The following is a 24,550-nucleotide window of genomic DNA, read 5'->3' on the forward strand; positions in this document are numbered from 1 at the left end:
TATGATGCCAAAAATGCAAAACAATCAATATTTGAAGTTTTTTTTTATGAAAAATGCAATAAGAATGTAGTTTACATAGTTTTTAATGTGCCCAAAACATTAACCCTTTCATGTCCAACTGACGTAATAGTACGTAAAAAATACTCCATCCCCTATCTATCCAACTGATGTAGTGGTACGTAAAATTTACCCAAATTTTTTGTGCTTGTGGTAGGGGCATTTTTTTTTTTTTTTGGACAAGTAGCGATTTCCATAGGCTAGATCATACCTTGGACCGTGTATCTCGGGTATCAATACGCCAGTAAAGTAGTTTCTGTACTGCGCATGCTCAAATCCCTATACTGCGCGCTGTTTCTTACCCTCTTTTCTATCAATTTTTTCACCAGCTAGACTTACTCGTTTTCCATTGATTTATATGTCGATATTTAGAGAATTTTATTGGCTTTCTCATAAAAAACTCAACTTAATTCGCATGAACTTTCATTAGTTTTTTGGGTTACGAACGAAAATATAAAAATAAGTAAAGATTTTTTTGTTTTTGTAAATAACTCACATTTTTTGTATTTAGAGAGCTGGGACTCGTTATTCTGACTATTCACATAAAATACTAACATAAGAAAAAAGGACAGAAAATGAACGTTGTTGGCATAAAATTTATATTTTCGCTGAATTTTCGATATAATTATTTTTTCGCACTGTCGAGTGCTCCCAGATACCTCGGATATCTGGGGACACAGTGCTCAAAACTAAGTGGATATGAAAGAGTTAAAAGTAAGGTTTTCTTAGGATTTTTGACGATGTTCCGGCTTCCGACGATTTTCGGCTTACAACGCGTCACAAGAACGGAACCCCCATTGTAACCCTGGGACTGCCTGTGCTACTGTATGCATTGACTCTGTATCAAATTGGACTTATGAAGATATCAAGATATGAACAGCCCCTCAGAATATAACTCCTTCATATGAAGAGGAGTGTCTACTCAAGTGTCATCTATTAAACTGCTCTAATGCACATTCTTCAAGGAGAGACTGAGTCAGGCATAACTGCTCCAGTCATGTCAGTTATTGCAAGAAATATGTTATTGTTATAATACAATTAAGTTTGTTCATACTTACCTGGCAGATATATATATAGCTGTATTTCTGACGTCCGACAGAATTTCAAAACTCGCGGCACACGTAGTGGGGCGGCCAGGTGGTAGTACCCATTCCCGCCGCTGGGAGGCGGATATCAGGAACCATTCCCATTTTCTATTCATATTTATTCATGACCCTTGTCTCCTGAGGGGAGGAGGGTGGGCACTCTAATTATATATATCTGCCAGGTAAGTATGAACAAACTTAATTGTATTATAACAATAACATTTTGTTCATGAAACTTACCTGTCAGATATATATATAGCTGAATCCCACCTTCGGATGGTGGGTAGAGACAGACTAGGATTTTTAGGAAACTTAAATTAAATAAAAGATTAACTTATTGGTTCCCTTACCTGATAGCAAAGTAAGACTCCTGTGATTACTGTCACTTAAAGCCTGCTTATGCTTTTATCAGAGTTGCCAGCCAGGTTTGGACCTGTAGTTGCTGGTGCACTCTGGATGCTCTGTCAACGGGGACGTGACCACAATGTGACAAGATCATCTAGCCAAACATATGGCAGTAACACAGCAACCGACCACCACCTGACCAACTAACCAAAAAACCCCTGACATTAACACTAAGGAATGGGAGATTTCCATAGAAGATCTCACCATCAACCAAAAACACAATAAAACTAACCTAACTAAGCTAAGGGATAGGGAGAGAGCTACCTTCAGCCCCCAAAACTGTGTCTGCCGAAATGTAAGGCCCCAAAGAACTACAGTTCTCGTAAATCGTTCTCACATCCCGGAGGTAATGTGAGGCGAATACGGAATTGCTCCTCCAGAAGGTGCTATCAAGAATATCTTTGATAGACATATTCCTTTGGAAGGCAAGAGAAGTAGCTACGGCTCTGACCTCGTGAGCTTTCACTTTAAAGAGGCTCAAATCAGTCTTCTGGCAAGATGAATGAGCCTCTTTAATGACGTCCCTCAAGAAGAAAGCAACAGCATTCTTCGACAACGGCAAATCTGGTCTCTTCACCGAGCACCAGAGATTACCTGAGGGACCTCTTATCTCTTTAGTCCTATTCACATAGAACTTGAGAGCCCTGACAGGGCACAGGGCTCTCTCTGGTTCTTGACCCAACGAGACTCGATATTCCTTTGATTTCAAAGCTCTTTGCAAGGATTAGACGGTTCTCGTTCTTAGCCAAGAAAGATGGGTTTCAACGAGCAGACAGCGTTGTCTCCCTTGAAGCCCACTAGGCTATGAACGCTTGGATTTCACTAACTCTCTTCGCCGTCGCCAGAGAAGCTAGGAAAAGCGTTTTTCTCGTCAAGTCCCTTAGAGAAGCTTCATGGAGAGGCTCAAAGGGACTTAGCATCAGATGTTTCAAAAACCACATCTAGATTCCATGAGGGCGGTCTTGCCTGTGGAATCTTGGTGGTTTCGAACGACCTTAAGAGATCGTGCAGATCCTTATTGTCGGAGAGGTCCAGTCCTCTGTGGCGAAAAACGGCAGACAACATACTCCATAACCCTTGATTGTAGGAAAACTGCCAATTTCTGCACATTTCTTAGATAGAGTAAGAAATCTGCTATCTGATTCACAGAGGTCGTGGAAGAGGAAATTCCTTCCTTTTTGCACCATGCCCTGAAGGAGGACCACTTAGACTGGTAGACAACTCTGAAGAGGCTCTTCGAGCATTAGCGATTGCTCTCGCAGCTGCCTTTGAAAGCCTCTCTCGTCTGGCCAACTTTTCGATAGTCTGAACGCAGTCAGAGCCAGAGCGGAGAGGTTTTGGTGAAACCTTTGAAGTGAGGCTGTCTGAGTAGATCTCTCCTCCAGGGCAACGTTCTTGGGAAGTCCACAAGGAATGTCATGACCTCTGTGAACCACTCTCTTGCTGGCCACATTGGGGCAATCAGAGTCAACCTTGTCCCTTCTGAAGCTGCGAACTTCCTCATTACGTCCCCCATGTCTTGAATGGGAAGGCGTAAAGATCCAGGTCCGTCCAGTTCCAGAGCAACGCGTCCACTGCAATTGCCCTGGATCCAGAACCGGGGAGCAATACAGAGGAAGCCTCTTCGTCCTTGATGTAGCGAACAGGTCTACTAGAGGACGTCCCCCACAATCTCCTAATTGTTGACAGACTTCCTGGTGCAAGGTCCATTCTGTTGGTAGAATCTGATTTCGTCGACTGAGAAGGTCCGCCCTGACATTCTGAACCCCTGCCACGAATCTTGTCAGGATCTTGATGCGCCTTGCGTTCTGCCCATAGCAGAACTTCCTTCGCCAGGAGAAAAAGGGATCTGGAGTGAGTTCCTCCCTGATTCTTTAGATACGCAAGGGCTGTGGTACTGTCTGAGTTGACTTGAACAACCTTGCTTGACAGTTTGTCTTCGAAGAACTGCAGCGACAGGAATATCGCTGCCCGTTTCCTTACATTGATGTGCCAGGCTACCTGTTCCCCTCTCCAGGAGCCTGACACTTCCTCCCCCCCCCAGTGTTGCTCCCCAACCGGAAATGGAAGCGTCTGAGAACAACACTAGGTCGGGGCTCAGAAGATTTAAGGAGAAGCCCTCTCGTAACTTCTGAGGGTCGAGCCACCACCTTAAGTGGACTTTTACCTTGTTGGAGATCCTTAGGATCGCATTCAGGTCCTCTTTCGACGTCCATTCTTTCCGCAAGGAAAAATTGAAGAGGACCCTGAGGTGCAGATCTTCCCAGCGAGACAAACTTTTCTAGCGAGGGAAATGGTGCCCAGCAGACTTCATCCACTCCCGCCCTACCGAACAAGCTTCTCTCTCTAGGAAGGCTGCAACTTTCTCTACCCCAGTCGCTGACGTTCCTGGGATGGAAACGCCCGAAAAGCCACTGAATCCATCTGAATCCCCAGATACGATGGACTGTGTCGGGGTCAGATGCGACTTTTCGGAGTTGACCAAAAGACCCAGAGCCTTTACTTTTCTAGGGCTAACGTAAACTGAAGGTCCTTCAGGACACTTCTGCCTCGACGACGCTCTGATCAGCCAATCGTCGAGGTATAGGGATATCCTGATCCCTGACGAATGGAGCCACTTCGCTACATTCCTCATTATCATTGTGAAAACCATCGGGGCCGTGCCGAGACCGAAACAAAGGGCTCTGAATTGCCAAACCCTGTTGCCTAAGACGAATCTCAGGTACTTCCTTGAAAGAGGGTGGACGGGACGTGGAAGTACGCGTCCTGCAGGTCCAGAGACACCATCCAGTCGCCAGGTCTCAAGGCTCCCAGCACCGACTGAGGCGTCTCCATTTTGAATTTGATCTTTTCTTTTCTACAAAAAGATTGAGCCTGCTCACATCCAGGACCGGGCGCCAACCTGACGACTGCTTCGGCACTAGGAAAATCCTGTTGTAGAAGCCCGGTGACTCCAGGTCCAAGACTTGTTCCACCGCTCTTTTTTCGACCATCTGGTCTAACAGATCGAAAAGAATACTTTTCTTCTCTCCCTGATAAGATGGAGAGAGGTCTCTGGGAGGAGTTGATGTTAAAGGAGGAGGATGTAAAAAGGGGATCTTGTACCCCCGCTCTACTATCTTGAGAGTCCAAGGATCCGCCCCTCTCTGCCTCCAAGCCTCCGCAAAGAATTCCAGTCTGGGCCCCGACTGGCGTCTGAAGGACGAGATCTTCATTTGCTGGTTTTGGGTTTGAATGAAGCTCTTCCTCTCGAAAAACCTCTCCCTCGAGGAGCTGCTCTCGAGGGGGGTGCCCCGCGAAAGGGTTTGACTTTCTTCGGGGGTTTGCTGAATGCCGAAGTGGAAGGAACTGCTGGACGTCTTGAAGACTGTACCAAGAGGTCCTGGGTCGCCTTTCTCTTGCAAAACTCTTTGCAAGATCCTTTACCATAGCCTGGGGGAAGAGATGGTCCGAAAGAGGCGCAAAGAGCAATTCCGCTTTCTGAGCGGGAGATACCGACTTAGCGGTAAATTGCAAAGAAGAGCTCTTTCTTCAGGAAAGCAGTTCCAAAATGAGAAACTAGCTCCTCCGAACCATCCCTGACGGCCTTGTCCATACATGACAACACGCTGGACAGCTCCCCCCAGACTGAGAGAATCAGGACTTCTAGACTGAAGGTCTAAAACTCCCAGACACCAGTCTAGGAAATTAAATACATTTAGGGTGCGAAGCAGTCCTTCAAGTGGTGGTCCGTCTCCACAGGAGTCCAGGACACCTTGGCAGACGATAAGAGAGACCTCCTCTGAGCATCCACTAAACTGGAGAAGTCACCCAGAGCGGACGAAGGAACCTTTACTCCCACGTCCTCCTTGGTTTCATACCAAATTCCTCCTTTCCCGGCGAGTCTAGAGGGCGGATGGGCGAAAGTGGTCTTGCCCTGATCCTTCCTTCTAGACATAGTCTTGAAGCTTCTTAAAAAGCCCTCTTGGTCGACAGCGATGTCTTCATCTCGACGAATTCAGGGGTCTTAACGGTCTTGGAAGACGAAAGTTGAGATGGAGGAGAACTAGGGCTGCCGCTGGAACTTCTCCCCGAAGGATGAACGTACAGCCTGACAAGAACCTTGTAGTCCGAGACAGCTGAAGCTACCGCTGTTATTCTTCGACGGAAACAATCCCTGGACTACTAAGTTCCCCTTCCTCCCTAAGAGGAACTGGAGAACGTCCATCAGGAGAGGGAGTACGTCCAGCAGTCTCAATCCTGAACAATGACTTCCGTTGGTTGGAAGTACCCGCTACAGGTACGGAATCGCCCTTACGTCGATCCTTAGAAGGACGGACATTTCTTGTGAAAGAGGAGCGTCCTTAGAAGCAACGGGAACTGTCTTAACAGACACGTTCCTACGAGAGGAAGCGCGAGCTTCCTGACGAGAGGCGCCAAAAGCGTCCTGCTTAGCCAAGCAAGCGTCCTGCTGAGCGTCTCAAAAAGCGTCCTGCCTCGCTCGAAAGCGTCCTGCTTTCGAACGGCGAGCGTCCTGAGGAGCGTCCTCAAAGGCGTCCTGTCGATAACTCAAAGCGTCCTGCTTCGAACGCCGAGCATCCTCAAAAGCGCCTTGTAGAGAGCGCAAAGCGTCCTGCTTCGAACGCCGAGCGTCCTGGCGAGCGTCCTCTCCTGAGAGAGCGAAAGATCTACTCGGAGAACGAGAACGGTGACGATCCGGAGGAGGAGAGAGAGACGAGCGAGCGAAGAGAGAATGAGACTGCTTGTCGTCTCTTGACGGGCAGCCGAACGTCCTTCCTACGCTTAGGCTCGACTGCTGCTGGGCGAGTCCTCTGAGCCATCAAGCGACGTAATCTGGTCCTGAAGGGACACTAGGATATCCTTCGTAGGTGACGAAGGAGCATAAGAAGGGGCAGGACTGAGCCTGCGAGAAGGCGAGGGGCGAGGGGACGCCTCCTTCCTTCTAGCAGGTACAGCTATCTGCCTCTCAGGTGAACACGCCTGTGCGTGGAAACCAACGTCCTCGTCGGTAGAAAGCCTCCCTCTCTTCTGAGGAGGAAAGGCGTCATAAGCGTCCTCTGACGAAAGCGGAGACACAGGACGTGAAGCGTCCTCAAAGCGAAAGGTCCTTTTCAACGGACGCGAGTCTCTCCGAGCGCTCCACCCCTTGCGCGGGGAGGACGCTTCGGAGGACGAAAAGCAATCTTTCAGGACATGCGCTCGTGCGCGCTCCTTGGCAGCCTGGGATTTAGCAAACAAGGACCTGCCCGAAGGGACGCCAGATCGGTGGGGAGCCCCCACCGTAAACCCTCGTTGCGGCTTTCGACATTACCCACTACCCTGAGTCCTGGGAGTCCGATAGAGGTCTAGGCCTAGAGGCATTATGGGGCCAATCTGACGCCCCCTCCACAACACTAGGGGCACTAACACAAACTTCACAGGGCCAGTTTCTAGGCCAACACTTTAGATTCGAGAGCACGAATAGACTCAAGAATCAGAGAAAGGGGTGTTACCTTCTCCAGACACAGCACTGGGCCCGAAGGCAAACAAACAGGATTAGGTTGAGCAAAATCTACTGGTGTTAGAGGAGGAGAAATGTTACTTTCCTTACCTTTAGTAGAACTGCCCTTGGAGGAAGACCTCCTGACTCTATCGCGCTCCAATTTACGTCGATAGGTCTCATACATCTTCCATTTATCATCATCCAAATCCTTGCATTCATTGCACCGATCATCAACCAAGCAAACATGCCCCCTGCAATCCATACAAACTGTGTGAGGATCAACTGAAGGTTTAAGAAGCCTCACCTTACATTCACTCCTCACACACACTCTGAAACTTCCAGTACTTGATCCCGACATCATGTACACAGAAAAGCCAATCCAAAATCAAAAACCAATCCACTATTACGCGTGCCAATCCAACAATCCAGAAGTCAATACCAAAAGTCAATCCAGATAATATTAAGCGAGATAATCAAAAATCCTAGACGGAGGTACTGTAAACAGTTGTTTGCAGCACCGGCGACAGAAAAAATATGAATAGAAAATGGGAATGGTTCCTGATATCCGCCTCCCAGCGGCGGGAATGGGTACTACCACCTGGCCGCCCCACTACGTGTGCCGCGAGTTTTGAAATTCTGTCGGACGTCAGAAATACAGCTATATATATCTGACAGGTAAGTTTCATGAACAAAATATCTATTGATGGATATCTGTTCAACTCTGAGCAAACAGTTAAGACATTTAAAGCACCAGGAGTTAATCTAAAGTCACGGCAAATGCCCTACAAATCAGAGGTATGAATGAGCTCAGACATTGTAACATAACTGCATCCATGATTGGATTTCTGATGCAAAGACCACCATTTGTGAATTGAACAGACAGTGCTGTTAACAAAGAGAAACCCTTTTCTCATTCTTGACATCTGAAAATTAACAAGTTCAGCTCAGTTAATAATAGAGGCAGTTCCAGGTTATCGATGGGGTTTCCATTCTCAGCGGAGTCCTGATAAGCAAAAACCACTGTTAACTGAAACTCGCCGATTTATGGCGCCATAAGTGCTGTTAGGTATGTTATGGCGCCATAACTCTCATTACCAGCACCTTATGGCACCAATAACTGAAACTGCACATTCTGGCGCCGTACATCCCCACTTTCATGGGGTTAGACAAGCACCATAAAACTGGATCGCCATTAACCGAGTCCACCGATAACCGGAGACTGCCTGTATACTGCAGTACTTTCCATAATTTTCAGTGATAAAGTAGTAACTATAAAATGATATTGTTAAGATACAATAAAGTTTTGTACATACTTACCTGGCAGATATATACTTAGCTATAGACTCGGTCGTCCCGACAGAATTTCAAAACTCGCGGCACACGCGACAGGTAGGTCAGGTGATCCACCATTCCCGCCGCTGGGTGGCGGGGTCTGGAACTATTCCCGTTTTCTAAGCCATAATTTCTCTTCCACCTGTCTCCTGAGGGGAGGCTGGGTGGGCCATTAATCGTATATATCTGCCAGGGTAAAGTATGTACAAAACTTTATTGTATCTTAACAATATCATTTTTGTACAAGTAAACTTACCCAGCAGATATATACTTAGCTGATTGGCACCCTTGTGGCGGGCAAGAGACAGCTAAAAACAAAATAAATACTTAAACTAAATACATTAAAAAACAGAGGGAAAAAACAACCTATGTTCTTGGATAACATAATCATAGTTCTACCTTATTGGGCTGAAGACTTCATGACTACTGTCGATTGAGTCTGCTTGCCTCAAGAGTTTCAACGAGGAATGAACCTATGGTTGAATAACTCTTTGATCGTGTCAATGGGGGCTAGCCCGCTTACGCGACAGAGCCTATACTGGATCGTACCAATGGGGGATGACCCACTTACATGGTAGAGCCTTGACCTTTTGTCATATCAATGGAGACTCGCCCTCTTACATGACAGAGTTAAGGTTATTAAACAAATCACAAAGAGCACTGAAGCCAATCCGATCACCTGACCATGTTAGTATTGTTACAATCTATGAATTGTAAGAGGGTCCCTATTCCCTCTGACAATTAACCAATAAAAACAACCACCAATAAACAGTAAATTAAGCCTTAAACTAAATAGGAAGGATTAGCCTCAGCCCCTTCTCCCAGCACTGAATTCCGAAACATACGCTCCCAGAGCAAAGCACTTTTCGTACGAAATTTAATGTCTCTTAGGTAATTCGAGGCGAACACGAATTACATCTCCAAAATGTCGACTCTATAAGAGCCTGAAGCGACCATGTTTTGTGAAATGCCATAGACGTAGCTATGGCTCTCACTTCATGAGCTCTCACTCTGAGAACCTTGAGATGCTCTTCCTTCGCACTTAAGGTGAGCTTCCCTTATTACATCTTTTATGAAGTATGTAAGGGCGTTCTTAGAAATCGCTCTTTTCGGATCTCTTACAGAGCACCAAAGACATTTCTTCTGTACCTTTTCAGCGAACTTCTTTTTCTTCCTCACAGGCTAGAACTTGAGTGCCCTGACTGGACACAAAGTCCTTTCTAGTTCTCTCCCTGTTAAGAAGATAGTCCTTTAATCTCAAAGCTTCTTGGCCAAGGCTTTGAGGGATTTTCATTTTTCGCTAGAAAAATGGTTTAAAGGAGCAAATCGCTGAATCCTTCTTAAAACCCCACTTTACCTCCAAAGCTTGCAACTCGCTAATTCTCTTGGCTGTTGCTAACGCAAAAAGGAATAATGACTTTCTCGTTAAGTCTCTAAACGAAGCTGCGTGAGACGGTACAAATTTTTCCGACATTAGGAACTTGAGGACCACATCCAAGTTCCAGCTAGGCTTCTTGATTACATGTTCTTTTGTGGTCTCAAAAGACCTTATAAGGTCATGAAGATCTTTATTATTCGTCAGATCTATTCCTCTATGTCGAAAAACTGAGGAGGCCAGCATACTTCTGTAACCCTTCACTGTTGAAACTGCCAGGTTACAGTCTTTTATCAAATATAGGAGAAAATCTGCGATTTCAGTTACAGAGGTACTGGAGGAGGATATTTTCTTTCCCTTACACCATCTTCTAAACAACTCCCACTTCGACTGATGTACTTTAGAAAGTGGAGACTCTTGGCTCTTGCAATAGCCTTCGCCACTTCTCGTGAAAAGCCCCTTGCTCTGACAAGTCCTTCGACAGTCTGAAGGCGGTCAGACTTAGAGCGGGGAGGTTTTTGTGAAACCTGTCGAAGTGGGTTGTTTGAGAAGATCGTTCCTTAGTGGAAGCGATCTTGGAAAATCCACTAACCACTCCAGCACCTCTGTGAACCAATCGAGAGCCGGCCAGAAGGGAGCGATGAGGGTCATTCTTGTTCCTTCCGAGCAAGCGAACTTCCTCAATACTTCTCCTACTATCTTGAAAGGAGGGAAGGCGTATGCGTCCAAGCCCGTCCAATCTAGCAGAAAGCTGTCTACTGCTACTGCTTGAGGATCCGAGATCGGGGAGCAATAGGTTTCTAATCTGTGATTCTTGTTGGTCGCGAACAGGTCTATATTGGGCCTTCCCCACAGATGCCAAAGTTGTTGGCAAATCTGAGGATTGAGAGTCCATTCCGTGGGTAGGACTTGTTCTTTTCTGCTTAACAGATCTGCCGGACATTTTCTCTCCCTGCACAAACCTTGTGAGGAGAGAGATCTTCCTTTCCTGTGCCCAAATCAGCAGATCCTTTTGCTGATTCGTACAGGGAAAAGGAATGCGTCCCCCCTTGTTTCTTTATATAAGCGAGGGCTGTTGTGTTGTCCGAGTGAATCTGAATCCCCAGACCTTGAGAACTGTTCCTCGAAATGAACCAAAGCTAGATGAATGGCTGTTAGCTCTTTCTTGTTTATGTGCCAGGACACTTGTTCTCCTTCCCAAGTGCCTGACATTCTTGCGAACTAGGTCGCTCCCCACCCTGAATCTGAGGCGTCTGCAAACAACGCTAGGCGAGGGTTCTGTAAGCGAAGGGAGATTCCTTGCTTAGTTTCTGTGGATCTAAACACCAACGGATATTCTCCTTGATTCCCTTTCGAGATTGGAAATGTATCTCCTAGATTGTTGGACTTCCAATCCCACTTCTCCTTCAGATAAAAATTGAAGGGGTCGTAGGTGAAGTCTTCCTAAGGAAACGACTGTTCCATCGAGGAGAGGGTCCCAGTAAGCTCATCCATTCCCTCGCGGAACAATGTTCTTTCCTTAAGAAGACTGACACCTTTTCTAAGCAGCGTTCTCTCCTTTCCTTGCAAAGGATACGCTAGAAAATCCCGAGAATCCATCTGAATCCCCAGATAGACAATACTCTGCTGGGGAGTCAGCATGGATTTCTCGTGATTTACTGGAAAAGTCCTAAGGACTTTGTCAACTTTAGAGTAACTAATAGGTGGGTTCCTCCAGACATTTTTTCTCCGATTGGGCTCTTATTAGCCAATCGTCCAGATATAACGAGATCCTGATCCCTTCCAGATGTAGCCAATAAGCTACATTCTTCATGATGTCCGTAAAGACTTGAGGGGCAGTCGAAAGTCCGAAGCACATCGCTCGGAACTGGAACACTTTCCCTTGGAACATGAACCTCAGATACTTCCTTGCTGCCGGATGAATTGGCACATGGAAATACGCATCCTGAAGGTCCAGGGACCATCCAGTCCCTGGACGAAGAGCAGATAGAACAGAGGAAGACGTCTCCATTGAAAATTTCTTCTTCAATACAAAGAAATTCAGGGCACTGACGTCTAGAACCGGTCTCCATCCCCCCGATGCTTTCGGTACCAGGAATAGCCGATTGTAGAATCCTGGAGACTGGAGATCTTGAACCAGTTCTACCGCTTCCTTGGAAATCATCTGTTCCACTGCTTGCAAACATAGCAAGTTTTCGGACCGGATCCGAGTATCTTGCGGTCAACTCCCTTGGAGTTGTTGTCAAGGGAGGATTTCCCTGAAGGGGTGGATCAAGTATCCTTTTTTCAGGATAGAGAGGGACCAGGAGTCCGCTCCCTTCTGCGCCCAGACTTTGGCAAAGTGGAGAAGCCTGGCGCCTACTTTCGTCTGGAGGACTTCCTGCTCATCTAGACTTCCCGAAGGACCTTCTAGATGGTCTACTCCTTCTCTCTGGTCTGCGACCTCTAAGAGGGGCTCTAGAAGAGGAGGCACCTCGAAAGGGCTGAACAAAAGAGGGTCTCTCTTTTTTCTCTATAGGCACTGCCGGCCTAAACTTCTTGGCTGAGTGCGTGAGGAGATCCTGAGTTGCCTTCTAATAAGAGATTTAGAAACCTCTCTAACAGTCTCTTGTGGAAAAAGGTGCGGGGATAACGGTGCAAAAAGAAGAGATGTCCTTTGCAAAGGTGATACTGCTCTTGCTAAGAAAGAGCTAAAGACAGATCTCTTCTTTAATACTCCCGTTCCAAAAAGAGAGGCAAACTTCCACAGAACCGTCCATGACCGTCTGTCCAGGCAAGCCAGGACGCTCGAAAGTTCCTCCATGGAAACAAAGTCAGTGTCCTGAGTCTCTTCGCTAACGCTCCCAAAGCCCAGTCCATGAAAGTTGAAGGACTTCTAGGGTTTTAAAGAGGCCCTTTAGAAGGTGGTCTAGCTCACACATGCCCCAGTCGCCTTAGCAGACAGCAACGACTTCCTCCTAGACGAGTCCACTAAGGAAGCAAAACTCCGCATCTGCGGAAGAAGGCAGACCTAACCCATAGGTTCTTTGGTCTCGTACCACCTTCCTGTTTACCTGTTAACTTGGAAGGAGGGCAGGAAAAAACTGTCTTGCCCGCTTCCCTTCTGGAAGTCAACACTCTGAAAAGTCTTTAATGCCTTTTTCATACAAAGAGCGGGGCGCATCTTGACGAAGGAAGACGACTTGAGAGCTTTAGTGCTGGACATCAACGATCCTGGTGAAGGAGGGTCCGCAGGATGAAGGGAGTCTCCGAACTCCTTTAGCAGCAAAAGAGAAAGTCTCTTGTAGTCAGAAACTGCTACATCTACTGGCTCTTCGTCTCTGATACCTGGTCCACTGATCCACAGGAAGGAGATCGTTTTGGAGTGATCTGGCTCTTCCCGGGAGAAGAACTCCTTTCCCGAGAAGGAGAGCGCGAACATTAGTACTTCTATACGAAGAAGTGAGGCTCCTGCCTGTCAGAAACACTCTTGCGCCTACTAGGACTCTTGTTGTCTAGGTTCGATCAGGTTCGTGGCGCTTGCTAGGCTCCTGGCGTCCTGATTCAGGGCGCTTGAAAAACGATCCCGCGTCCTGATTCCTGACGCTTAACAGGCTCTTGGCGCCCTAACACTTGACGCCTAACGTACTCCCTGGGCGTCCTGCCTTCTGGCGTCCTAACTCCTGGCGCCCTGACTCCTGGCGCCCATGGACTCATGGCGTCCTGGCTCATAGCGTCCTGATCCTGCATTCTAGCAGAATCCTGACGTCCTAAGAGGCTCTTGACGCCCTTTCTTGCGTCTTGCTGCCTCTTTGCGCCTGTCTGGCTCCTGGTCCTGCAGACCCAAGGGATCCTGATACCTAAATCGGTTTTCCGGTTCCTTGCACCTAAAACGATCGAGACTTCTGCTCGATTCGCGGCGTCTCAGAGGGCGCTTCGGGGAAGACCAGCCTATAGGGCGAAAGGGCTCTTCTCTCAGGAGAACAACTCCTATCAGACGAGTCTCTCGACGAAGGCGATAAACGCGCCCTGGAGATCGTGAGGGTTCTCTCCTATACGAAGCGGGGCGCTTAGCGGAACTCTTAACAGGAGCGAGACATCCTTCCTCCTTGTAGAGTCCTTAGCAAAAGAGCCTACGAGAGAAGCTAACTGCTCTTTGCAGATTAACCAAAACAAAAACTTCTTTGTAGGATCCTGAAGAGAAGGCTCCTCTTGTCTAGTCTTCTTAGGTCCGAAGGCCAATCCTCGGGAAAACGCTCTGGGCTGGAGTCAGCCGCGTCTCCTTTAGGCGCCTTCCAGGCTCTCTTCAAAGGGCGCGAAAGAGAGGCCGAACTCCATCCTCGTTTAGGAGAGGAAGAGTCTGAGGCCGAAAAAACACTCCTTTAGGACGCCTTTTCTGCGGCAATCCGAGGCAGCCTGGGACTTAACAACATGGAATCTGCCGAAGGGACGCCTGACCGTTGGGGATGTTCTGCATCCTCCCTGCGGCTTTCGACATTTCCTCCTCCCCTGGTCCTGGGAGTTTGGAAGCGGTCTAGCCTAGGAGCAATGAGGAACCGGTCAGACACCCCTCCACTGCACTGGGGACACTGCACAAGTCACTATCACACTCTACTTTTCCTTGGTTTAGAGCTCGTAGCTGAGCTTGAAGTTTCTTAATGAAGCTTTTTACATTTCCCTCTCTGACAAAGAATCTTTGGATTCAGAACAGGGAGAAAGCAGCTGAGGCTAAGGAAAAGTTGTTAGAAGGAGAGTTAATTTCTTGTTCTAAGGAGCAAGATCTACTAGATGACCTAGCTGAAGCCTTTCTCACTCTATCTCTCTCAAGCTTCCTAACATATGATGATAATTCCTTCCATTCAAGCTCCGTAAGGTTCTCGCATTCAACACAGGTGTTAATAAAAGAACATTCATTCTCCCTGCATTTAGCGCAAATACTATGAGGATCTAATGCCGATTTAGGCAGCCTAACCTTACAATCTTCCCTACTGCAAACTCTAAACATAGGTGAAGCCTTAGCGTCAGACATCGTGAAAGAGTAGTCAAACCAAAGTCGAAAAACAGTCCACAATAAGCGTATGCAAGCCAGAGAAAAAACAGAATACGTCACCAAAAAAACCAATCCAAATTCTCGGCAAACGAGTTGAAATCCAAGATGGAGGAACACGAAACAATAGGTGTTGTTCGTTCAAACCGACAGAGAAATTATGGCTTAGAAAACGGGAATAGTTCCAGGACCCGCCACCCAGCGGCGGGAATGGTGGATCACCTGACCTACCTGTCGCGTGTGCTGCGAGTTTGAAATTCTGTCGGGACGACCGAGTCTATAGCTAAGTATATATCTGCTGGGTAAGTTACTTGTACAAAAATATAAATATCTAATTTAGTATTTAATTTTTAAATACGTACCTTTCTCTCCATTACATACATTATACTTCTGTGCCAGGGGAGTTCGACAGATTGCAAAAGAAAAAGGAGAACACTAGTTTTTTTTTGTTAATATCAACTTTTTATCCAACTACTTCCCCCACCAAGTGTTCTCGTTTTTTTTTGTTTCAATCTGTTGAACTAACACTGGCAGAGATGTAAAAGCTGTATAATGGAGAGGTTCATAAAAAAAAAAAAAAAAAAAAAAAAAAAAAAAAAAGGAGCAAAAAATATTAAACTAGTAATCAAGTGAGTATGTACATCAACACAGTATAAAAATTTAACACCTACCTATACCTCTAGAATTCAGCTCATCTTGTGGTACTTCTTCCCACACTGGGACACCCCTCCTCAGGAGCTGTGTTATGAACTGACGACGGCCATCATCTGCTATATTTTGTTGGTTACTCTGTGCCATCTGATTACTGGCATATGTGGCCCTATCATTTTCAGAACCTGATCTCAAATACTGAGAAGTAACATTCCTTGATTTGTGAATTCTTTTATGAGACTTTATCTTGTCTATGCTGCCTGCGTGACTACCTTTCTTTGATGGGGCTTTTGGAAAGGATACATCAACATAATTGAACTGAACTCTGGGAGAGCAAATTACGGTTTCTTGATCAATGTCATTAAGTACACGATGCCGTAGTTCCCTCACAGGCTGCAAGTCAAGGTCATCCAGAAGAGCTGTTGGTCTGGGGGGAATCTGGCGTGCTGTATCCATGACTTTGGTGAGCAATCATGAGATGGGGATTGTAGTTTCCTCTCCCCTCCAATTCATCTGGAATGATACAGATTTGTTAAAAGAAATTTCTGCCTCCTTTCTACTGCCAACACAAAAAGCATCAGAATAGAAACCAATTTAGGAATTACTACAGGTAGACCCTGGTTATCAGCAGGGATTCTGTTCTTGGCAATAATGTTTTGTTTATACTTGCCAACCAGGTAGACCCCGGTTATCAGCGGGGATTCCGTTCATGGCGGGTTCCTGATAAACGAAAAATATTTTTTTTTTTTTTATGTATATGTGTGTTTATACTTACCAGGTATTTACAAGCTAAGTATTCCTAAGTACCGGTAGCTAAAATTTTAAAATTGCAGCAACGATTCTTTTGTTTCAGTGTAGGTCAGTACCCCGCCCACTACCGGGGGAATAGGTAAACAACTTGGCAAGGAAGCTGAATTTTATTTATGCCTTTTCATCTACGAGAGGGGAGGAGGGTGGGCTCCCATTCTGTAATTACTTGGTAAGTATAAACAAAACATTATTATAAAAATATCATTTTTATTCAAGTAACTTACCAAGTAACTACATAGCTGATTCCCACATTGTTAGGTGTGATTCATGGATGTAAAACTATTGCAATATAATTGATAAAAGCATGCAAATACAAAAATCTTTCCTGCAATAGCATAAGCTTGATGTTTCCTTACCTGTTAAGAGAGCTATAGCAGACAAAACTGCCTCTGGCGCAGCTACTCTCAACTTAGTAGAGGTTTGGTGTTAGACCAGGGTCACCTACTATATAGTGGGGGCCTTACAGTGAGGAATTTACCAAGCACTAGTATAGCCCTGGGTGCAATACCATGAACAACAACAAAAACCCAGAATACCAACAAACTACCCACACCAAATATTAAAAACCACCCTACCAACAATTCTGGAGTGTATCCAGTACCAAGTACCCCCAGACTTCCCAAGGACTCAACACCGGTTTTCAAGGCGAAGAGTGAGGTAAGAAGGAATGCGCTTCTTCTCCCATTACCATGCCAGCCACCGCGAACGAACCCAAGGTATTGCAATCATTAAAAATCATTTCTACTTCTTTAAGATAAAGATTCACAAAGACTGACTTACATTTCCAGTATGTGAACTGGAGAATGGAAGCTTATGAAAGATTGTATCTGAAGGCCAGAGATGTCACCACTGCTATAATCTCATGGGCCTCTATCTTCAAAACAGGTAGAGCCTCCACTGCTAACTGGGAATAGGTATCCCGAATGAGGTCTCTAAGAAAGAACGAAAGGGCGCTCTTGGAGAGAGGAGAGGATGTGAGGGGTCCTTAACAGAGCACCACAAGCTATTGGAAGGTCTTCTAATGTTTTCAGTCCTGTGCATGTAAAACTTCAGAGCTCTTACTGGACAGAGTCCTCTCTTCATCCTCCACTCCTACTACACTAGAAAAGTTCTTGATAGTAAAAGAATGAGGCTAAGGTTTCGTAGGATTTTCGTTCTTAGCAAGGAAGCCTAAAATAAATGAGACTAAAGCATCTCCATTACAGAAATTAAGTCTAAAAAAATTAATACAGTAGTACCTCAGGTTACAAAATTAATTAGTTCTGAAGCAAAAACACCACAGTAAATTTTATAATAAAGCTAAATTGACCAATAAACAATGAAATACACCAATTTGGACCATTCAATACCTAACCTAACTGTGACTGACCTGTAAATTAAGTGTACAGTAGTGCCTCAGGATATGAAATTAATCCGTTCCGAAGTGGCCTTCATAACCTGATTTTTTCGTATCTTGAACTATGTTTTACATGTAAATTGCTTATGTTCCAAACCCTACAAAAACACCACAGTAAATTTTATAATAAAGCTAAATTGACCAATAAACAATGAAATAGTACATAAATTTGGACCATTCAATACCTAACATAACCTTTACTGTAGTACGTACTTGTAAATAGTGTATTAGTGTACAGAGTACAAGAAATACTGTATGTACATGTGCGTACTATGTAGTAAAATGTGGAACCTTACTTTCGAGTGAGGCGATCTCCGGAAAGGGGTGGTCAAGAAGGAGGAGGACAAATGGCAGAAAACATGAACACTTAACTTTACGAAGCACATTAAAAAAATGGCAGAAAACATTAAACTAAACTTTACAAAACACTTTAACAAATGGCAGAAAACATTAACACTTGACTTTATGAAAAATGACAAATTTTCTAAGACAATTTGTATTTTTCATAGCTACAAACCTGAGGTCTTAACAATAGGATAACTTCTAGTGCCTAGCTGGATCCGGTTAAAAAACAGAGGAAAGCAAGGAATCTTGTGATATCTGGCAACGCATGCGTAGATCAGGTGAAGGATGGTCGAAGACCATTCACCTATGATCATGCATCAGTCTTTCCCAACTCAGGGTGTCGTAACACACAGAGGGGCGGCTAGAGGCGGGCAGTATAATGTTAAGACCTCAGGTTTGCAGCTATGAAAAATACACATTGTCTTAGAAAATTTGTCATTTGTTCATATGCGAACAAACCTTCAGTCTTAACAATAGGGTAGACTCACTTGGAGTGAGGTATAAAACATCCTAGACCGGCTGGGGGCCTACCCACCAGTCCAGCTCTCAAAAGGAATGGTTTTTGGAGAGGGGCTGATGCCCGTTGAGAAGCTAGATAAATTGATATCTAACGACTCAGACCCTGAGTGACGTACAATGATATATGGGATAACCATTGTATAGGGAACCAAAGAGAAACTTTGACTGTCCAATAACAAACCAACACACCAGGGTTTGTATTACTCCCAACCCCTCCTTGCCAAGGAGTGGAGCATATGCTACTAAATAGCGGGTAAGATATTTGTATATTGCACAACCACACTATCAGTATGACTACCTTACTCACCTGTATCAGACCAGTTCAGCGAATGACGTGTCTATTCCTTAAACCGCCCGAAGGAAGAAGGAAAGGTACAAGAGAAAGAAGGAGACCAGCCAACTCACTCAATCTCTCATACACAATCATCTTAGGTAAGATACAAAGGGGTCCTGTTATGGGCAACCATGAGGCTTGAAGTTGACGTGAAACCAGGCCTCCCTGTTTGTTGACATAGGCTACTACTGTGGTGTTGTCCGACATGAGAACGACAGAATGACCCTCTACCTTCCCCCAAAACACCTTCAGACCCCAGAAAGCCACCTTCAACTCCAAGACGTTGATATGTTGCTGCTTGTCCTCCAAAATCCAAACGCCTGAAGTGATGAGGCCGCCTAAATGAGCGCCCCAACCTGCGAGGGAGGCATCCAAGAACAGAAGGAAGTCCGGTGGAAGAGAACACAGAGGGAAACCCTTCAACAGATTATGGTCGTCCAACCACCAACGAAGGTCTTCTCTCACTTCCAGAGACAGAGGAACCATTAACAGGGGAGAGTCCCCCGCTGGAGACCAGAATTCTCCCAGTCTCCGTTGCAGAGACTGAAGATGAAGACGCCCATGAGGGACCAGCTTCTCCAGGGAAGATAACACTCCCAGAAGAACCTGCCACTGAAGAGCTGACTGATGTGACTGACAGGAAGTTGCGCGCCACCACCCGCAACTTCTCCAATCTCTGATCTGACAGGAAAACTTTTGCCACTGTCGTATCAATGACCATGCCCAGGTAGAGAATCCTTTGAGTGTGTACGAGGTTCGACTTTTCCTGGTAGACTAATTTTCCCAGTTCCAGACAGAACCGAAGTAGACGATCCCTGTCCTGCAGCAGCTTCTCCCTGGAAACTGCCAAGACTAACCAATCGTCGAGGTACCTCAACAAACAGATCCTTTGAGCATGGGTCCAACTTGACACGAAAGAGAAGACCCTTGTGAACACTTGAGGGGCTCTCATTAGCCCGAAGCACAAGACTTTGAACTCGAGATTCAAAGCAAAGGACGAAGCATCTCCTGCAGCTCGCACACTACTAACGCTGCCCAAAACAACAACACTCTCGGGAACACGTCCGCGTTGTTTCTCCCTCAAAGGCGAAGGAAGGGCAAAGTCCTTAGCCTTCCAACGCTTGATACGCCGACGGGGCGTAGAGGGGAAGAGGGAGAGGAAGACAGCACTGGTTTCTTATGCGCACTCTTCTCAGGGGCGGGGACGAAGCAACACGTTTCCTACCAGTCCTCCCAACCGATAAGGCAGCCAACTTCACATCCAATACAGAGTCCAACCTCTGAAGCAGTGCCTGGCATATGATCTCGGACTGATGTGCCAGAGAAGGCTCCGATGACAAGGAAGGGAGATGTAGTGAACTGGGCGGCAGTGATGACGTCACGGCTGAGAAAGGCGGATCAGAGGAGACGACTGGGAGAGACGTCATCAATGGGAGTGACGTCACAAGTGGTGGTGACATCACGGCTCACCTCGGTGCAAGGGGGAAAGAGACGCCACTGGTGGAGGAATACACAAAGACGGATCCTGTGACATCATCAACGGGCTGACGCCACAGCGTCACTCCGACTCAAAGAAGCAGCAGACACTGGCAGAGCAATACAAGATGGCCAACTGCTGCTAACCACGAAGACGAGGCCGGGAGGAGTGGGGATGGCGGGTGCAAGCCTCCACAAAATGCGCTAGCAACCCCTCCGAGGACGGGGGGGCCCCCTAGCCCAAGCATCTTCCAAATCGCGCATTTTGGACGCCTCCCACTCTGGAATAGAAGCAGATCGATTTGAAAAAGCCATCATTCTTCTTGGGAATCAAATAAACTCCCAAGGAAGAAGGGGCTACATTACAAAAATTAGCCTGGCGGCCTCCCGATACTTCCATCGACAAATCAATGGAAGAAAAGGAAGGAGACGCAGGGACAACGCTACTATGAGGGTTAACTACTGCAGGAGACGAAAAATCGGGAAGAGGCGCAAAACCTTCCCGAGTGCTGTAGGAAGAGTTTTGAAACCCTCCGATGTTCCCTCTTGCCATAAAACGACCTCCATTGCTCCTTAGGCCATGCCCGACATTCCGTGCATGGATTCGCAATAGTACAAAAATTAGAATGGACACCTACTGCACGTTATGTGAGGGTCGGTCGCTGCCGAGCCAGAAAACGAGAACATGGAAAACCTGGAACTCCGGGGCACATACGCTGACGCCGAGAAGGAGCAGAAGAAGCCATAATACCAGCCAAACCACACACAAACACTAAACAGAAGAGAGATGGGCAATGAACCAGGAAAAGGCCAAGAGAGGTTAACACGACTCTCGCCCAGGGAGTCAAAAAGAAAGACTGATGCGCGATCACAGGTGAATGGTCTTCGACCATCCTTCACCTGAACTATGCATGCGTTGCCAGATATCACAAGATTCCTTGCTTTCATCTGTTTTTTAACCGGTACCACCTAGGTGCTACAAATTATCCTATTGTTAAGACCAAAGGTTTGTTCGCATATAAACAAACTTAAAATTAAATTTCTTATTTTTTTGCCTTTTTCTGATTTTTTTATATTTTTTTTACTTTTTTTACTTTATGTTTTTTAAACAAATTTTAATTACTTCACCACTTCCAATTTTCTGTTTTTCCGTATCACTTGGACCTTCCTGTTTGCTTACTTAAAGGCCTCTTTAAAAATAAACTATCCAGGAGAATTGCCTCTGCTTGCTTTTCAAAATGTTCCTGAAACGACTTAGGCAAACGTCATCGAACTGCGCAAGCATACGACCTGTGTAAGCCTTTTTGTGATGTCTCTTTTCTACAAATGTTTGCACTTTATGAAAAAGCAGCTAGAACATCCTAATTTCTGCTGTTGTCATAGGGTCCTCCTCATCCTACCTAGCTGCTGCTAGAGAACTCTTCTTGAACGACGTTATGTTGCATGGCCCCCAACTCCCTCAGGTCATCTGTCGTAAGCTCCTCTTGCTGCTCCTCGAGAAGGTCATTGATGTCGTCCTCGTCGACGACCAGCCCCACACTCGTATCAGAACGAGATTTTACTATAGTGCATTACACCCAGTGCCATAATTTATAAGGGTATCGTGAATCACTAATCGTAAAGAATAACGACACTTGACCTTGTACCAAGAGACAAAAACTCCATTATGCAGAAATGGATACGAACACGCATAAAAAGCTCCACCTACCCTCTCCCCCCGCCTCCACCGCCACCCCTTTCCTTCTTCGTTCCATCACCTTCCTTTCTCTCTCTCTCTGTTGCCATTCGGAATGTGTTGGCCCTCCAAACTGGGTATAAGACTACACACAAAATGTTGAAATTGGTGAAATTAGGCTATGTATTGGAAGTATATATACATAAATATTAAAGCAATTTTATCATTATTGCATTACTATGACAACTAGAATTCATGGAAACAGTTTATAATAATGAATCGGCGTATGTGTGAAGCCTCCACTAATGTGGCAACAATGATTTTGCCATTCTTAGCATGCAAACATTAAAGGTTACATTTATTTCTGGCATACAGTTATTAAAGAAATTCAAAATACTAATACAGACTGAAATCAATAAAAAGTCCTATGCAAAAAAAAAAAAAGCAAAAAAAAAAAAAAAAAAAAATATGTAGGGTAAAAAACTGCATGGTACAGGGGTGGACCATGTACAATCAATGTGTACAACCCCCAAAAAAGTACATTACAACGCGTCCTGACATCGGAGATGGGCATCAGACGCGACTTGTAGTTGGTGAGAAACTGAGCTAAAGACCTCTACTCCAGTGTCAGGGTGCGTTATAATGTACTTTTCTTGGGGTTGTACACATTGATCGTACATGGTCCACCACTGTACCATGCAGTTTTTTACCCTATATAATCCACTTATCCGTAGTCGTTCCTCTATGGTTTTCGGCAGCCAGATGTATGAAAACGTTAGAAACATTTGATTGTATCTACTTTAGAAATATCTGGAATTTTTCGGGGTAATTTGGTTGCAAAAAAGGGATAATATACATGAATTAAATTAAAATTTTTAAATAACAAAGTAAATTTGAACTAAATAACGAGTAAAGTAAACAATTTAGGGAATAAAACTTTGCAGTTTCGTCGTCTGCTGTTCGTAACTGTGTTTGTGGCATGCACACTTAAGAACCAGGAACAGCAACTTGTTTAAAGTGCAATGTGGAGTGAATTGAGACCAAAACGTGTATAATAACAATCAAATAAGCACTGTGGAGCTTCAGTTGTGATGGCAGTAAGGATAAAAACCACCGATTACAAGGTAAGAATGAATTCAGTTCAAACCATGACCCCGGGAATAAAAAGTTTCATACTTTCAGTAATATAGGCAACAAAATGTTGTTTTATTGTGCTGATTACAACTGCAATCTGAGTAAGATCAATAAACGTTACATACATACGCTAAACATTGTTCAAATGTTTGCTGGGAAGGCTGGGAAAGATGATTTTCGTCACTGAGCAGAACCTGTACATACCCACGGTATCCTCCACCATATTGGATTTCAAAACTGCCTTGAAAACATATTTACGAAGAGCTTCACATGCTTATTTTAGTTCGTATGGGGCTTTTATATATCACATTATGTTGATGAAACTTCAATCTTTTGAATGGTATGCTTGGAGTTGTAATTGTATTCTTGTTTTACCATTTAAATATCGAGTGAATAAGACCTGTCCACCGTGATAAGGGTTGGTAGTCGCTGGTTTTTCCCCCTATGTAAAATGTTGATATTTTACTATTTATTTAAAAAATTATCAAAGTGCACTCTTTGTCGTCGTCTTCTACCAAAACAGTTGTTTACTAACAAACAAGCCAGTGAGGGACCGTTTTCCGATTGTTGTGATGAAAGTGCCCCAGTGTCTGTGGGTACAAGTGGTGAGCGGATTTATCACAGGAAATGGTTAGTTTATTGACACAAGCGACTCCGCAAACATCAAGATGGCGTCAGTCTTCTAAAATATTCAAGCGTAAGTAAAAATTTCGAAAGCATTTTGGTGAGATTTGCACTGCGTTGAACACCCTTTACACTAACCTCTGTTTAATGCTTTAAATTTGGCCTTAATTTCCAACTTTGGAGAAAATACTTAGGTACTTCGAAAGGAGAGTAGAGGTCTTTAGCTCCGTTTCTCACCAACAACAAGTCGCAACTAATGCCCATCTCCGATGTCAGAACGCGTTATAATGTACTTTTTTGGGGATTGTTCACGCTGATCGTACATGGTCCACTCTATACCCTGCGGTTTTTTTACCCTACTGTCCAGACACGCCGGGAGGGTGAGGGGGAGGGGGTTCATCGCCTCCTGCCCATACCTCAGCGAGACATTAATAGACGTGGTAGTAACGTGTGCCCAGGTGACCTGGGGTATACCTAATCCCTGTCCCTAGGAATAAACTTCAAAATAGGCAGTGTCACTGACGAAGCCTTTCGGTATCCCTTGACAACGGCCGCCGAAGCAGCCTCGGTACCTCAATTTGGACAACCCACAATGTGTAACTGTTACCCATGCAACAAATAGGCTTAAAATTCTCATCTATACCATAATTCTCACTCAGGAACGACCCTTACGACGTCTAAATAGGAGAAGAAACACTTCAGGGAGACGAGCGACCCGTCTGAGTATCAGGAACTTTCGGCAACGAAAACATAATTTCAAAACAAACAGAAATTTGTCCCGTTGGTAAAAAAAGTGGTGTGACTTAAGTACATACCTATATTAC

The 24,550-nt window shown here is 45.2% G+C and overlaps 1 protein-coding gene across 1 annotated transcript in view; it reads right to left on the reverse strand.

Moving 5' to 3' along the window:
• The window catches only part of LOC135205254 (uncharacterized), a 157,271-nt gene extending 132,801 nt beyond the window's left edge, over window positions 1–24,470 (reverse strand). The window contains 2 exon segments of the mRNA XM_064235604.1: window positions 15,434–15,926; window positions 24,399–24,470. Coding sequence (XP_064091674.1) covers window positions 15,434–15,869 — 436 coding nt within the window. The 5' untranslated portion in view covers window positions 15,870–15,926; window positions 24,399–24,470.
• Between the last annotated feature and the right edge of the window lie 80 nt (window positions 24,471–24,550).

The sequence above is a fragment of the Macrobrachium nipponense genome, chromosome 49, assembly GCF_015104395.2.
Source record: "Macrobrachium nipponense isolate FS-2020 chromosome 49, ASM1510439v2, whole genome shotgun sequence".
NCBI lineage: Eukaryota > Metazoa > Arthropoda > Malacostraca > Decapoda > Palaemonidae > Macrobrachium > Macrobrachium nipponense.